Source organism: Labrus bergylta, chromosome 6, assembly GCF_963930695.1.
Source record: "Labrus bergylta chromosome 6, fLabBer1.1, whole genome shotgun sequence".
Taxonomy (NCBI): domain Eukaryota; kingdom Metazoa; phylum Chordata; class Actinopteri; order Labriformes; family Labridae; genus Labrus; species Labrus bergylta.
Genome location: NC_089200.1, coordinates 16,908,537 through 16,922,949, shown reverse-complemented (window position 1 = coordinate 16,922,949; position 14,413 = coordinate 16,908,537). Strand labels below are relative to the sequence as shown.

Here is a 14,413-nt window from a genome sequence, read left to right as displayed (position 1 = left end):
ACATGGTGCTTCACAGTGACAGATTGAAAGGCAAATCAGAGAGAAATACAAACAATTTCATAAAGGCAGAGATAGACAGATCAAACAAAAGAAAGTATAAATAAATTGGTGTACTTATGAAAAATGGAATAGCAGACTGATCTTTTTGGTATTGCCCCATTAAAACTGTAATTTCTCTGCTTCCTTCAGATATTGATGAGTGTGAGGAGACTCCTGACATCTGTGACGGCGGCCAGTGTACCAACATTCCCGGGGAATACCGCTGTCTGTGTTACGATGGCTTCATGGCTTCAATGGACATGAGGACGTGTATTGGTGAGGGAAAAAAAACACTTTCAGTTTGATTACAACATTGTAAACACAAGCTTAAGTGTCTTCAACTTTGCTCGTATATGTTTAAAACTATTCTTCTCTGTTTAAATTTTTTTTAAATTTTGTGTTTGCCTGTCACATTAATCTATTCATTCCACCTCTCTGACCCGATCTATTGAATTTTGCCTGTCAGTCTTATTTCCTGTGGCTCCGATCTCATAAGGCCAGAATGTTCATTATCTGTGTCTGTTTATCTTCGTCACCCCAGATGTTAACGAGTGTGACTTGAACCCAAACATCTGTCTCCACGGCGACTGCGAGAACACCAAAGGCTCCTTCATCTGTCACTGTCAACTGGGATACTTTGTCAAGAAAGGATCCACGGGCTGCACAGGTACACACACACACACACACACACACACACACACACACACACACACACACACACACTGTGCTGTCTGTGAGATGGTCTGGTCCCCTGTGTGTTTATTATATGAGTGGAGTGTTGAGACGGGTCAGCGATGCATACAGAAGTTCCAGGTCTAAAAGGATAATTAATTCATCGTCTAGTTTGTTTTGTTTAACATTAAAAGGGACATAGCCAGTACAAAAATGTATGCAGATGTCTATTTATTAACTACAAGTTTTTATATCTATCCAGATGTTGATGAGTGTGAGATTGGCGCTCATAACTGCGACATGCATGCTGCCTGCATCAACGTCCCTGGCAGCTTCAAATGTCGTTGCCGAGATGGCTGGGTGGGAGACGGCATCAAGTGTGTGGGTGAGTACATTGCAGAATCTTTTTTTTTTGTTTATAAAATACAAGAAAAATTCTTTTTTTTTTCTTGAAGGAGTTGAGTGACTTCTGCCAGATTCATCTTTACATGTTTTGGTTTTTTTCACTCTCTTCCTGCAGATCAGGACGAGTGCTCTGCAGAGGACCACAACTGTAACCCCAATGCAGACTGTGTCAACACACCAGGATCGTACAGGTGTACATGTAAAGAGGGCTTCAATGGAGACGGATTTTCATGCTCTGGTAAGATGGCTGGAACTTGTTTAATAAATCCAAACCCTACTGGGTGTGCAGTGAGCTTCATGCAAATTTAATTGACTGATGTACTGGTTGTGTTTGTGTCAGACATGGACGAGTGTGCAGACAACGTGAACCTGTGTGAGAATGGCCAGTGTCTGAACGCGCCAGGAGGCTATCGCTGCGAGTGCGAAATGGGCTTCACTCCTACCGAGGACAGCAAGGCCTGTCAAGGTGCTGCACTTAATCTGTTCTATAGATTATATATTTTCACGTCTTATTGCGGTGGTAACTAATATCTTTCTCTCATTTTCTCACTTTTGCCACAGACATCGATGAGTGTAACTTCCAGAACATCTGTGTGTTTGGAACTTGTCAGAACCTTCCAGGGATGTTCCGCTGTGTGTGTGATGACGGTTATGAACTCGACCGCAGCGGAGGGAACTGCACTGGTCAGTGGCCCACTTCTGCAAGCAAAGCTCCAGAATCTTCTTAGTTCAGACACAGAGTAGACTCAGTAGAATTCAAGTATTATAAAAGGAGATATCAAAGTCAGGCTATCTTTAAGATATCTATTCTTCTCTTCCCAGTATTTGTGCAGCCTAACCTCAAATCACCCCCAGTTAGTTTGTGACATTCACAATATTTGAAGAATCTAAAGTAGAAAAGTAGTTTCAGTTGTTTTTTTTTTTGTGGCTGCATAAACAACAAGATGATTGATGATGTGATGAAGGTTTCTGTTATATGTTGTATATGGCTGAGCTCTTGTGTGTCTCTCTGTGTGCTGCAGACATTAACGAGTGTGCAGACCCTGTGAACTGCATCAACGGGCTGTGTGTAAACACTCCAGGGAGCTACCTGTGTAACTGCCCAGCTGACTTTGAACTTAACCCCACCGGAGTGGGCTGCGTGGGTGAGTCACACTTAAAGCTTGCACGTTTTCATCTATAACAGTACTGAAAAGAACCAAATGTTTCTTGGAAGGAAATTGCAGGTTTTTAATTAAGAAGACCATATGTTGCTCCATAAGCCTAGCACGGAGCAAGTGATGCCATTATTAAAATCTTAAGATGAAGGAGTTGCCATATTATGAACTTAAAGCTAACATTGGCTTAATACTTAGCAAACCCTCGTGTTAGTATCAGATAGAGAAAAAGATTAATCTTCCTCTTATGTCTGCTTAAAGTCAAGAGAGAGGAGCTGGTACTATGGCAAACAATCCTTCTCCAATATAAGTAACCAAATCAGTGCATAACCTGATTTTATAGAAAGTTAAAGCATACCTACAAAATAGAGCCAGTGATGACGGAAAACATATAAGAGCACAACCAAACTTTATTAAACTCATAGACACTTAATGCTGTTAGAAGAAGTAAAGACTTCTTGTATAAATTATCAAATATTTGTCTTCTGCAGATACCCGTGTTGGAAACTGCTTCCTGGATATCCTTGCACGTGGCGATGGAGGAATCTCCTGCAGCGCCGGGATCGGAGTAGGCGTGACCAGAGCTTCCTGTTGCTGCTCCCTGGGAGGAGCATGGGGAAACCCCTGTGAACTTTGCCCCGCCACTAACTCAAGTATGCACCAGACGGCCTCGGATAATCAGCGTCTTTTACCTACTCAAAAAGCACATCTGTGTGTCATAGTTCAAACTTTCCATTTCTGTGTCTTGTAGCGGAGTATAAGACTCTTTGTCCAGGAGGAGAGGGATTCAGACCAAACCCCATCACCGTTATCCTGGAAGGTAAACCGTATTGCCCTTTTCCATCCTCTTGTAAATTAGCAAATGAAGCAGCATTTGATGAATGAGAAAAACATCCACCTTTGGCTTCTGTTGCAAATGCAGTTGAACATAAAATCAATACATTAGTGACATTCATGGTTCTAACTGTTTTGATTCCTCTTTAGATATTGATGAGTGCCAGGAGCTGCCAGGTCTCTGCCAGGGTGGAAACTGTGTTAACACCTTTGGCAGTTTCCAGTGTGAGTGTCCAGCAGGCTACTATCTCAATGAGGAGACTCGCATCTGTGAGGGTAAGACCTGAAATACAAGTAACATGTAACACATTTATTTATTTAAATTGTATTGATAACAAGTGTGAGAGGTCATCAAGGGAAAATTCAAACAAAATTGCTCTAAATTGTCATCATATCTTCCCATGCAGATATTGATGAGTGCACAACCCACATTGGGATCTGTGGACCTGGTACTTGCTACAACACTCTGGGTAACTACACGTGTGTATGCCCTCCTGAATACATGCAGGTCAACGGAGGAAACAACTGCATGGGTGAGTAGGAGAGACCTCTCTTTGCCTGACAAGAAACATTCATCATGTCGTCTAAATATACATGTCCAAACTAAATTCAAAATAGCAATGTTTTTTAAGTGCTGACTCGCAGATTTTGGATTTAAACGTTGATTGTCTTCCTCTTCATAATGCAGACATGAGGAAGAGTGTGTGTTACCGTAACTTCAACGACACGTGTGAGAACGAGCTGTCCTTCAATATGACCAAGAAGATGTGCTGCTGTGCCTATAACGTGGGAAAAGCCTGGAACAAGCCGTGTGAGGCCTGTCCCACTCCAGCTACCTGTAGGTATCACTTTATGTTCTAAAACAATTATAAACACTCAGTTTAAATACAGGAGCACACTGTATGAGTTTCACTGAGTGTCTTCTGCTCTGTCTGTTTCAGCTGAATACCAGTTACTGTGTGGTAATCAGGCTCCTGGTTTTATTATCGACATCCACACTGGCAAGCCAATTGGTAAGGTTATTACAACATCAAAACTGGTACATTACAGAACACAACTTCTTCAAGTTGACATTATAACGTTCTGTTGTGTTGTTTCGCTCAGATATCGATGAGTGCAGGGAGATCCCTGGTATCTGTCAGAATGGAGTGTGTATCAACCAGATCGGAAGCTTCCGCTGTGAATGTCCAATGGGCTTCAGCTACAACAACATATTGCTCATTTGTGAAGGTAAACCTCTTTTGTGAAGGTCCTAAAATATTGTTTTCTTCAGCCTAACTCTTCCTCTTACTATATCCTTTCTAAGGGGAAAGATACTAACGCCACTCACTTTTATGAGATCCTGTGCAGATCTGTTTTTTTTTTAAATAGATTTCAAGATTGTCTGCTTAAGTTCTGTCCCCTTTACTCCCTCTGCACCAACAAAAACAAGTGCACAACATACTACACTTCTCCTAGTAGTAAAAATGGTAAAAAGTAGTAAATATAGATACACTCACTCACTGGCTGAGAGGCACATGTACAAGAATTCCACTCAGTGGTGTAAATGCTGCCTTTCCCACATAAAGAATATCCTTGTTACATCAAGTATAGTTTCTCTGAATGGGAGCACCTGCCTCACCTGCCTCGGCCATCAACAACCTGCCAACAACTGTCTCAGCTGTATTAGAGCCAAATCGGAGCTGTTGTGTTTTCTCTCCTGCTGTCCACAAGCTGACTGCCTGCTTTGAACAGACACTTATGGAGCCTGTGACGGATGTCTAACTGTTTCTCTTTCCACTTTGCAGATATTGATGAGTGTAACAGTGGGGACAACCTGTGCCAACGCAATGCTAACTGTATCAACATTCCTGGCAGCTACCGCTGCGAATGCTCGCCAGGCTTCAAACTGTCGCCCAACGGAGCCTGTGTGGGTGAGTCCAGCCTGTATGACAAGTCTTATTGGGGTTTCCCATTTAAAGTAGCAGGGAGGTCAGATTGAATGTGTTGGTGATGTGAGGAAAACATAAAACATGGAACCTGTTGAGTGTTAAGTATTAAATGTATGTACTGTAGAAAATCACACACTGCTTAAGATTTGTCTAGTTTTATGCTGGAAGATCATTTGTCCCTGAACGTTTTGATAATCAAAGTAAACCAACACTGAAAAAATATGGCCCTAATGTTTGAATCTATCACATTATCTTATTGTTAATTTATTCATTTTTGATTGGGGAAACAAACCTATCATTGGGAAAACATCCTCTTAAATAATGAAGCTTTTGTTTGTTATTGTTTATTACTGTCGGATTAATCAGAAAAAGAACAGTGTCAGGCCTAAGAGTTTTGGGCTTTTATTTTATATATTTTCTTTGATTTCTTGTTCTTTTACAGACCGCAACGAGTGCCAGGAGATTCCAAACGTGTGCAGCCATGGAGAGTGTATCGATATGCAGGGAAGCTATCGCTGTCTCTGCCAAAACGGCTTCAAAGCTACTGCTGACCTGACCATGTGCATGGGTGAGACGCACCCTCTAAAACCAAACCTACGCACTGAGCAGCATGTAGCATATTAGCCATATAATGCACACCTTTTAAATTTGACTGCTCTTGATATCTCACCATTCTCAATGTTGCTTTTTTCTGTTTGTATTCAGACATTGATGAGTGTGACAGACAGCCGTGTGGTAATGGAACCTGTAAAAACACAGTGGGATCATATAACTGCCTCTGTTTCCCTGGCTTTGAGCTCACACACAACAACGACTGCATGGGTAAGAATAAATGTTTGTGTAGAATTTTGATGTTGAATATATTTTATTTGGAATGCATTCAATAATTTAGATATAAGTCGGTCTGTTTTTAACTTTTATTTGGCTTTAGAGAGAAATATATCAGACTGTGAAGATTGTATTTTCTAACTTGGGTATTGTAATGAAGAAAATGATACACAAGCCATCTTTGACAAACTTCTTTGATGCCAGGAAAAACATATTTCTTGATTTTATTTCCTGTTGCGTCCTTTTGCTGCCAGTGGATATACAAAATTATAGAAATATTCAGTCCTAATCCTCTCAAATTTACCTTACAATACAGACATAGATGAGTGCAGTGCCCTCCAGGGCCAAGTGTGCAGGAATGGACAGTGTATCAATGGACTGGGTTCCTTCCAGTGTCTCTGCCATGAGGGTTATGAGAATACTCAGGATGGGAAGAACTGTGTCGGTAAGTTAAAATATCAACAAAAAGTAAGCACATTGTGGAACTTGAAGGATTAATACTGTGCAGTTATTCTGACCTAGGCACAGAAAACCTGCATTTTCTGATTTGTACATTACTTTTTTTCACAGATATCAATGAGTGTGTGAGTCTGCCCGGCACCTGCTCTCCAGGAACTTGTCAGAATCTCGATGGCTCTTTCAGATGTATTTGCCCTCCTGGATATGAGGTTCAAAATGACCAGTGTATAGGTAAGAAGCAAACAAGCACACACATACAAGGCCAGATTTAAAAGTAATAAAAACAAACAAAGAAAAAAAGTCAAACCAGCTTGTTCATAGTCCTGTTAAACACCTTTTTATTAAACATTCGCAATCAGGGGAAATTTGGGACTCACACTTTTTTTTTTTTTTTTTTTTACCACCTCTTCACAGATATCAACGAGTGTGAAGTGGAGCCCAACATCTGTCAGTTTGGCACCTGCACCAACACCCCGGGCAGCTTCCAGTGCACCTGTCAGCCGGGCTTCGTTCTCTCTGACAACAAACGGCGCTGTTACGGTGAGAGAAGCTGTTAGCTAAGTGAATGCCACAGCAGACACTGCTGATGTATGAATGTATGAATGATGTGTAAATGTTATAATCTGACACATCTTTGTAGCCCCAACCAATGCAGTGCTGGACGCTTTTGTCTTTGAGTGTCCTATGAATGACATTTGTTACCATCATTCTACAGTGAAACTAAATTCATTGTTTTTGTTCTTGTTTTCTGATTGCAGATACCAGAGAGAGCTTCTGTTTCACCAAATTTGATTTCGGAAAATGCTCCGTCCCCAAAGCTTTCAACACCACGAAGGCCAAGTGCTGCTGCAGCAAGATGCCTGGCGAGGGCTGGGGACTTCCCTGTGAGCTTTGCCCCAAAGAGATTGAGGGTGAGTAACACAGAAACACACAGAAATACACACAGAAATCTGTACTTCTGACATTTACACGCACACCTAGATATTTCTGTAAAAAAAAATAAACTGAACTTTTCTGGTGTGTCTTCAGCTGCTTTTGACACTCTGTGTCCCTATGGTCATGGAGCACTGCCTGGACCAGGCGATGCTCGGGAAGGTGAGTTTTCCCAACATAGAGTTTATCCCTTGAATGTAGCAGCCTTGGTCTAGTAAAAATATTCTAGTAATCTAGGAATACTAATCCTCTGTTGCCCTCTTTAGACTTGAACGAGTGTCTGGATAACCCAGGTATCTGCCAAAATGGTATCTGCATCAACACTGACGGCTCGTTCCGCTGTGAATGCCCCTTCGGATACAACCTGGATTACACTGGAGTCAACTGTGTTGGTAAGATGGTATCTGACATTTAGTAAATAAGCAAATAGTGTTATCTGTCACTAAAACTAGACCTGGAACAAGACCTTTGAAAAGAGTCATGTTGAGTATTGATCATGAGCTGTTTCTACGGAATGCTTTTAAAATCTTCTGCATGAATATTTCATTGGTTTTAATTAAGTCCGGGTTCTTCTGCTGCCTTCTCCCCTCTCCAGACACTGACGAGTGCTCCATAGGGAACCCGTGTGGAAATGGAACCTGCACCAATGTGGTCGGAGGTTTCGAGTGTTCGTGCCAGGAGGGCTTTGAACCTGGATCCATGATGACCTGTGAAGGTCAGTCATTCACACAGTGACACTTCATCACATTCGAATCTGCTTTTTTCTGCTTCATTTTTACAATAACTGTGTATTATACTGGCAATCTTGTCTCCAGATATCAATGAGTGCTCCCAGAACCCTCTGCTGTGTGCCTTCCGATGTGTTAACACCTTTGGTTCCTATGAGTGTATGTGTCCTGCTGGCTACGTGCTGAGAGATGACCAGAGGATGTGCAGAGGTGAGAGGGAACAGTAGATCTCCTGTTTCAAATGTCAGCAGCTTAAAGTGACATATTTTACATTGCTCTGAATTTCCTGAGGGAACCTTCCCAAGGGATTTATAAAGTTCCTATCTATCTATCTATCTACTGTATCTATCTATCTATCTATCTATCTATCTATCTATCAAATCAGGATTGAACAGTTTTAATATTAGCCGCTTTTATTGTCCCTCATTAGATCAAGACGAGTGTGCTGAGGGTCTGGATGACTGTGACTCTAAGGGTATGACCTGTAAGAACCTGATCGGTACCTTCATGTGTATCTGCCCTCCCGGCATGCAGCGCAGACCAGACGGAGACGGGTGTATGGGTGAGTAAAAATGTTTCAGCCGATGAGAGCTTTTCTTCAGTCATGGCTCAGTGCAACTTTAAGTATCTACTTTATTCTGTTCACCCTGTAATTCTTCTGCTCTGCTCACTTGAAGACCTGAACGAGTGTCGCGCCAAGCCTGGTATCTGTAAGAATGGGCGCTGTGTCAACACAGTCGGAAGCTACCGCTGCGAGTGCAATGACGGTTTTGAGGCAAGCTCTACTGGAACTGAATGCATTGGTAAGATCATTTTTGCTGTCTTAATACTAAAGACACAGATGTGATGAATTATCTTATCCAGCAATTTCCATGAACACTCTTCTTGTTCTCCCTTCACTCTTCCCTTCAGACAACCGAAAGGGCTACTGTTACGCCGAGGTTCTGCAGACAATGTGCCAGCAGTCTTCAACCAGCAGGAACAGTGTGACCAAATCTGAGTGCTGCTGTAACACAGGCCGAGGCTGGGGGTCACAGTGTGAGCTCTGCCCACTGCCTGGTACCGTACAGTACAAAAAGATGTGCCCACTCGGACCTGGCTACACCACAGATGGTAGAGGTGAGTAGCACAGCAAAAAAAAAAGTGTTTCTAATACATTCACCACTGTCATTTCAAGTAGTAGTAACAAAAACTGAGTAAAAAACAAGTAAGTGAAATGAAATGAAACTGTGAGTCCTTTTTAAGTGCCTGTTTGGAAGCCTGAGTACTAAAATATGTCTCTGTACCTTCAGATATCAACGAGTGTCAGGTGATGCCAGATCTGTGCAAGAACGGTCAGTGCATCAATAGCATCGGATCCTTCCGTTGTCACTGTAACGTGGGTTACAAAACTGACTTCACAGCAACCTCCTGTATTGGTATGGCTGCTCTCTTTTTTTTTTTTTTTTTTTTTACCAATATGTTACAGTAAATTGCAAGATACTGGTTTTTGTATCTGCTAAATATTGCTGCAGAAGTTCAGCACTTTATTGATAACTACTTCCCTGTCCATATTCCTTATTTTCCCTGCGTGTGTGCATTACAGATATGGATGAGTGTGCTCTGTCGCCGAAGCCCTGTAACTTCCTTTGTAAAAATACAGAGGGCAGCTACCTCTGCTCCTGCCCCAGAGGATACAGCTTGCAGCCAGATGGAAAGACTTGCAAAGGTAGGAGGATATTGGATTTGTTATTTGATTTTGGGTAGTTTTATGCCTTTACATGTAAGGATTGTTTAAAGTGTGTGACCATGTGTAAATATGTTGTATTTTTTAATGTATTTGCACATCTTTCCAAGATCTTGATGAATGTTCAACCAAGCAGCATAACTGCCAGTTCCTCTGTGTCAACACCATCGGAGGCTTCACCTGCAAGTGTCCTCCTGGCTTCACACAGCACCAGACTGCCTGTATCGGTGAGTTTTTTTTTTTTGCAATAAAAAAAAAACAAAAAGAGAAAAAAAAGGTAACTTTTGAGAAATAGAATCTTAATATTCAGTTTCCCTTATTTCTGTTCTTTCTGCAGACAACAATGAGTGTTCAGCTCAGAACAGTGCGTGCGGTTCCCGGGCCTCTTGCGTCAACACTCCTGGTAGCTTCAACTGTGAATGCTCTAAAGGTTTCTCTTTGGACAACACCGGCATGGAGTGTGAAGGTTAGAGGACACAATTATCATTTCCTTTTTTGGCCTCACAATCATGGAGACATGATGGTGCCCTGTTAAAGTGTTTGTAACAAAGATATGCTCTAGCTTTACAGCTTAAAAGATAAACATCTTTTTTTTTTTTATTTCCTTCAGATGTGGATGAGTGTGGCAGTAACCACCGCTGTCAGCACGGCTGTCAGAACATGCTGGGAGGTTTCCGCTGTGGCTGTCCACAGGGCTACGTGCAGCACTACCAGTGGAACCAGTGTGTGGGTGAGTCAGAGTAATAATCATGAGAAGCATCAGTACATAGCTGTGAAGCAGACCTATGAAAAAGAAAGAACCAAGAAAGTATCAAGAAATCTGTTGTTTTAGAAGAATTTCATGTTTTCTGTGTTTTTTATCTTAGCTGTTCAGAAAATACAAGTGAAGGTGATCATGTTTTTAGGCCATATGTTTCTATTCTTTTAAAAATGAATTTAAACCCACCAAACAGCTAGTGACAACGATATAAAACTCAGTAGAATTAAACAGGAATTTGATTCAGAAGTAATTTCATGGAATAATTAAAATGCATTTTCTCTTTTAATGATGTAAAAATAGTCTTGAATTTTCAACATCATCATCACTTTAAACTGTAGTTATTAGGTATGAGCTGTGCTGTCTTCACACATGCCCCCCCCTATAAACTCTTCCTTTCTTTCCTCCATAGATGAGAATGAGTGTCAGGGCGCATCAGTCTGTGGATCTGCCTCCTGCTACAACACCCTCGGCAGCTTCAAGTGTGTGTGTCCCTCTGGCTTTGATTTTGAGCAGAGCGGTGGTGGCTGCCAAGACGTGAATGAATGTAGCACAGGAAGCAACCCCTGCATCTACGGCTGCTCCAACACCGATGGAGGCTACCTGTGTGGCTGTCCCGGAGGTTTCTACAGAGCCGGACAGGGGTGAGGGACAGAGTGCACTTAGGATGGATTTGAAAACATTTTTTCCCCCCTCGTTCTCAGCATACTAAAAGTCACGTCTTCTTTTCCATACAGTCACTGTTTAACAGGTTCAGGTTTCTCAGGCCAGTTTGTGGAGGGTGAGGAGGACGACAGTCTGTCTCCTGAGGCCTGCTACGAGTGCAAGATCAATGGAGGAGGAAAGAGTGGACGACACAGACGAAATGCTGACGAAAATGAGATCAAAAAGGTACATGCTTCTCAGTTTCTAAGTTGGGGACATTTGATTTTTCAAAGGAATTCAAATCTGAAAGGTCAATATATTTTTTCCATCACTACCTGAGTGTGTTTAGTTTCTGCTACTTCATGTTTCACCGCTCTCCCCTTCTCCTTACTCTAGGATCCAGAAGTGAGTATGGCTAGCGTGGACACTCAGGACTCCATCCACATGAACCTCTCTCTGTCCGTCTTGCTTAACAAGGAGCCTCTACTCGAGCTCCTGCCTGCCCTGCAGCCCCTGGAAAAGCACATCCGCTATGTCATCACCCATGGCAATGCTAATGAACACTTCCGCCTGTTGGAACGCCGTGATGGAAAGAGTGTGCTCCGGCTTGGCAAGAGGCCGCCCCCACCTGGATCCTACCGGCTAGACATCGCCAGCTTGCGGCTTTTCGGGCCTCGCAGACTACACCAGCTGGAGGAGCAGCATGACAGTGACTACCTACAAGGGGAGATAGGAGACGCCCTGCGCATCAAGCTCCTCATCCACCTGCACTGAGCTCAGATCACGCTGGTCAATCCTGTCTTGGACTGATTCCTAGAGCCTTTGAGTAATAACCTGCCCTTCTATCCTATAACTCCCCCCTTGCAGGACCATCCCCTCCAACAGGGAGTAATCAAGGGCTACGAAAGACTGAGTCAATCAGCCCAAATCTACCACCACTTTGTTACTGTTTATGTTATTATATGTTCATGTTTTGTGTTTATTTTCTACTCTGACTACATTTCCTTTTGCGCCCCTCCACATGTACCCGACCCAGCACTCATTTTCCACTGAGAGAGCCAGTGGGGTAGATACAAGAGAGGTGCTTTTGTTCTTAGACCAACCACCCCGAAATGAATACAAAATGGCAGACAGATGGTTCACAAGTCCATGACGCACTGAAGCAGACAAACAAAAGGGTTTTTTTATTAGAAATGAAGTGCTGAGAGTGGCCCAAACTGTCTTTAAGTAACTAGAGTGGTCGTATTCAAATCACAGTACAGTATCTAGACAGATCTCTTTTCCTTCAGTGTTATAAAGAAATTATCTTCAGGCTTAAAAAAAGGGGGGGGTGGGGTGGGGTGCCATCATGGTGGTCTAAGGACTTTGTCACCTCTCTTTGGTTTAAAAATATCACAACACTGGGGAACAAGGTTTGTCCCCCTTCTCAGTATTGTAGTGTCATTTAATGTATTTGTGCTGTTTGAATAATGTAAACACGAAGGACTGCAACATTTACACAGCATTTCAGGTTCTTTAGTCCACAGCAGTCTGTTTTATAGCTGGATGCCAACCAATTTACAGATGAGAAAACAGCAAGCTGTGTTTCTCTCTTGTGACTGACTTCTGTCCTGTCTGCGGACAGCGGCAAGCAGGGATTAGAGTGTTTGCGTGTATGCGGTCATGTTTTGTTACCTCTCGCTCAGTATGGACACCATGCTGCAATGTTGACTTAGAAACAAAAGAGGGTGCTAGAGTCGCTCAGCATCCATCATGAGCAGGGAACACAGCAGTAAGTAGCTCTTAAAAGACAATAGATCAGGCGACTTTTTAAAATCTTTATAGGGGTTTCAGACCTCAGGTGCACTGATCCTGGACCTGAGAAACATCTCGTAAAAATAAATCTGAAGTCTTTTTCCATTGTCAGCTGTCAGAGGCTTGTAGCTTGTAGCTTATCCACGACATGGCCGTGGGCTTGATGTCTGAGACACACCTGATTACAGTAGCAAAGTCTCAAAAGGTACATGACATACCTGAGCTGCAACTAAAGGTAATGTATTTCAGTGTAAGGGCAAGCACAGGTAAACACCGAACCTCACAACAACAAAAAAACAAATGTCAGGTCATCTTTCATTTTTCATGATTTTTTTTTCTCTCCAAGAGAAAAAAGGTGCTAGATAAATACCATCTCTTATTCACGCTGTACTAAGAAAGTGCAGTCTTGAATCTGGATTGCGAACGGTTTTTTTTTGTTGGTAGGATTTATTGTTTTTGTTGTTTTGTCTTTTGTTTTGTCTCAGTGCTGATAAAGCAATATTATCAAACTTGCTTCTTGAAAATTAAATTGTATATTTTTAAGTGAACTGTATATGTTTTTTTTTTTAACATCAAGGCTGCCAAAAATACACAAAACCCAAGATTGAAGGCCTTAAGTGCTGGTGATTTTTTTCTGTTAAGAAGAAAATTATAATAAAATAAAACAAAAACACAGCATTGTATTTGGTGATCTCTGATTGTACTGTTTGGAGCCACTTCCATCAGTCAAATCAGCTGTCAGCCTAAAGAAATCCAAAGGACTTAAAGATAATTAACATTCATATCATCCGTTAATTCATAAAAGCTATGTTCAGTGAAAGAATAATGAATGCAAACTTTACCATCTTGAACTGGGATCTATGGTGCTTAATGATCTTTTTCTCTTAACATGCAAAGTTGCTGCACTGTCCCACAGCCAAGGCAATGTCTATAACACATAACCATTCTTCTAACCTGGGAACATTTGTATACTTCGTACCTATATTGTCAGTTTGTAATTTTTTCTTTTATTTTCCACTCTGTTTTAAAAAAAAAAAAAGCTGTGTATGGCGTGTGCTTACTGTATCTCAGCTTCACTGTCAAACTTGAAACAATCATCATCTGCTTGCATTGAAGTATGTGTGTTTATACATTATGAAAAAAGGATCATGTTACAGTTGTTCAAATGTTCACAATGACCTCCAAACTTTTTGCGACCAGAGTCCAGCTAAAAGCTGAAATGACAATCATATAGCCACACTTTTAACAGCTGAGGATCGAAAAGTCAGTCGGCCATCATGACAGATCTTTACATTTTCTGAATAATCATCTCTTTGCAATGACAAAACCAAAGATTTCTCATACCAAATGGCAGTCTAATGGCACCGAAATAGAGTGATTCACATCATATTGTAAACTTTTGTCCTGTGACAATAATGGCAATAAAGTATTGTGGGTTATATTTTTAAGTCTTGTGTCCTCAGTTTTCTTCTTTCAGACAAGTGTAACAGAAGTGATACAAGGAG

At 41.7% G+C, this 14,413-nt stretch overlaps 1 protein-coding gene across 1 annotated transcript in view; it reads left to right on the top strand.

Annotated features, from left to right (window-relative positions):
* Positions 1 to 14,356, top strand: part of fbn2b (fibrillin 2b) — a 61,363-nt gene extending 47,007 nt beyond the window's left edge. Inside the window, exons 30-65 of the mRNA XM_020639001.2 lie at positions 190 to 315; positions 581 to 706; positions 974 to 1,096; positions 1,232 to 1,354; positions 1,457 to 1,582; positions 1,678 to 1,800; positions 2,139 to 2,261; positions 2,765 to 2,926; positions 3,025 to 3,093; positions 3,258 to 3,383; positions 3,515 to 3,640; positions 3,796 to 3,945; positions 4,049 to 4,120; positions 4,212 to 4,337; positions 4,895 to 5,020; positions 5,481 to 5,606; positions 5,744 to 5,860; positions 6,183 to 6,311; positions 6,437 to 6,556; positions 6,740 to 6,865; positions 7,084 to 7,236; positions 7,355 to 7,420; positions 7,525 to 7,650; positions 7,854 to 7,973; positions 8,074 to 8,196; positions 8,417 to 8,548; positions 8,664 to 8,789; positions 8,899 to 9,105; positions 9,279 to 9,404; positions 9,572 to 9,694; positions 9,823 to 9,939; positions 10,050 to 10,178; positions 10,323 to 10,442; positions 10,882 to 11,113; positions 11,207 to 11,360; positions 11,511 to 14,356. Of these exons, the coding sequence (XP_020494657.2) occupies positions 190 to 315; positions 581 to 706; positions 974 to 1,096; positions 1,232 to 1,354; positions 1,457 to 1,582; positions 1,678 to 1,800; positions 2,139 to 2,261; positions 2,765 to 2,926; positions 3,025 to 3,093; positions 3,258 to 3,383; positions 3,515 to 3,640; positions 3,796 to 3,945; positions 4,049 to 4,120; positions 4,212 to 4,337; positions 4,895 to 5,020; positions 5,481 to 5,606; positions 5,744 to 5,860; positions 6,183 to 6,311; positions 6,437 to 6,556; positions 6,740 to 6,865; positions 7,084 to 7,236; positions 7,355 to 7,420; positions 7,525 to 7,650; positions 7,854 to 7,973; positions 8,074 to 8,196; positions 8,417 to 8,548; positions 8,664 to 8,789; positions 8,899 to 9,105; positions 9,279 to 9,404; positions 9,572 to 9,694; positions 9,823 to 9,939; positions 10,050 to 10,178; positions 10,323 to 10,442; positions 10,882 to 11,113; positions 11,207 to 11,360; positions 11,511 to 11,888 (4,877 nt within the window). The 3' untranslated portion in view covers positions 11,889 to 14,356. The remainder of the gene's footprint in view (positions 1 to 189; positions 316 to 580; positions 707 to 973; positions 1,097 to 1,231; positions 1,355 to 1,456; positions 1,583 to 1,677; positions 1,801 to 2,138; positions 2,262 to 2,764; positions 2,927 to 3,024; positions 3,094 to 3,257; positions 3,384 to 3,514; positions 3,641 to 3,795; positions 3,946 to 4,048; positions 4,121 to 4,211; positions 4,338 to 4,894; positions 5,021 to 5,480; positions 5,607 to 5,743; positions 5,861 to 6,182; positions 6,312 to 6,436; positions 6,557 to 6,739; positions 6,866 to 7,083; positions 7,237 to 7,354; positions 7,421 to 7,524; positions 7,651 to 7,853; positions 7,974 to 8,073; positions 8,197 to 8,416; positions 8,549 to 8,663; positions 8,790 to 8,898; positions 9,106 to 9,278; positions 9,405 to 9,571; positions 9,695 to 9,822; positions 9,940 to 10,049; positions 10,179 to 10,322; positions 10,443 to 10,881; positions 11,114 to 11,206; positions 11,361 to 11,510) is intronic.
* The last annotated feature ends 57 nt before the right edge of the window (positions 14,357 to 14,413 follow it).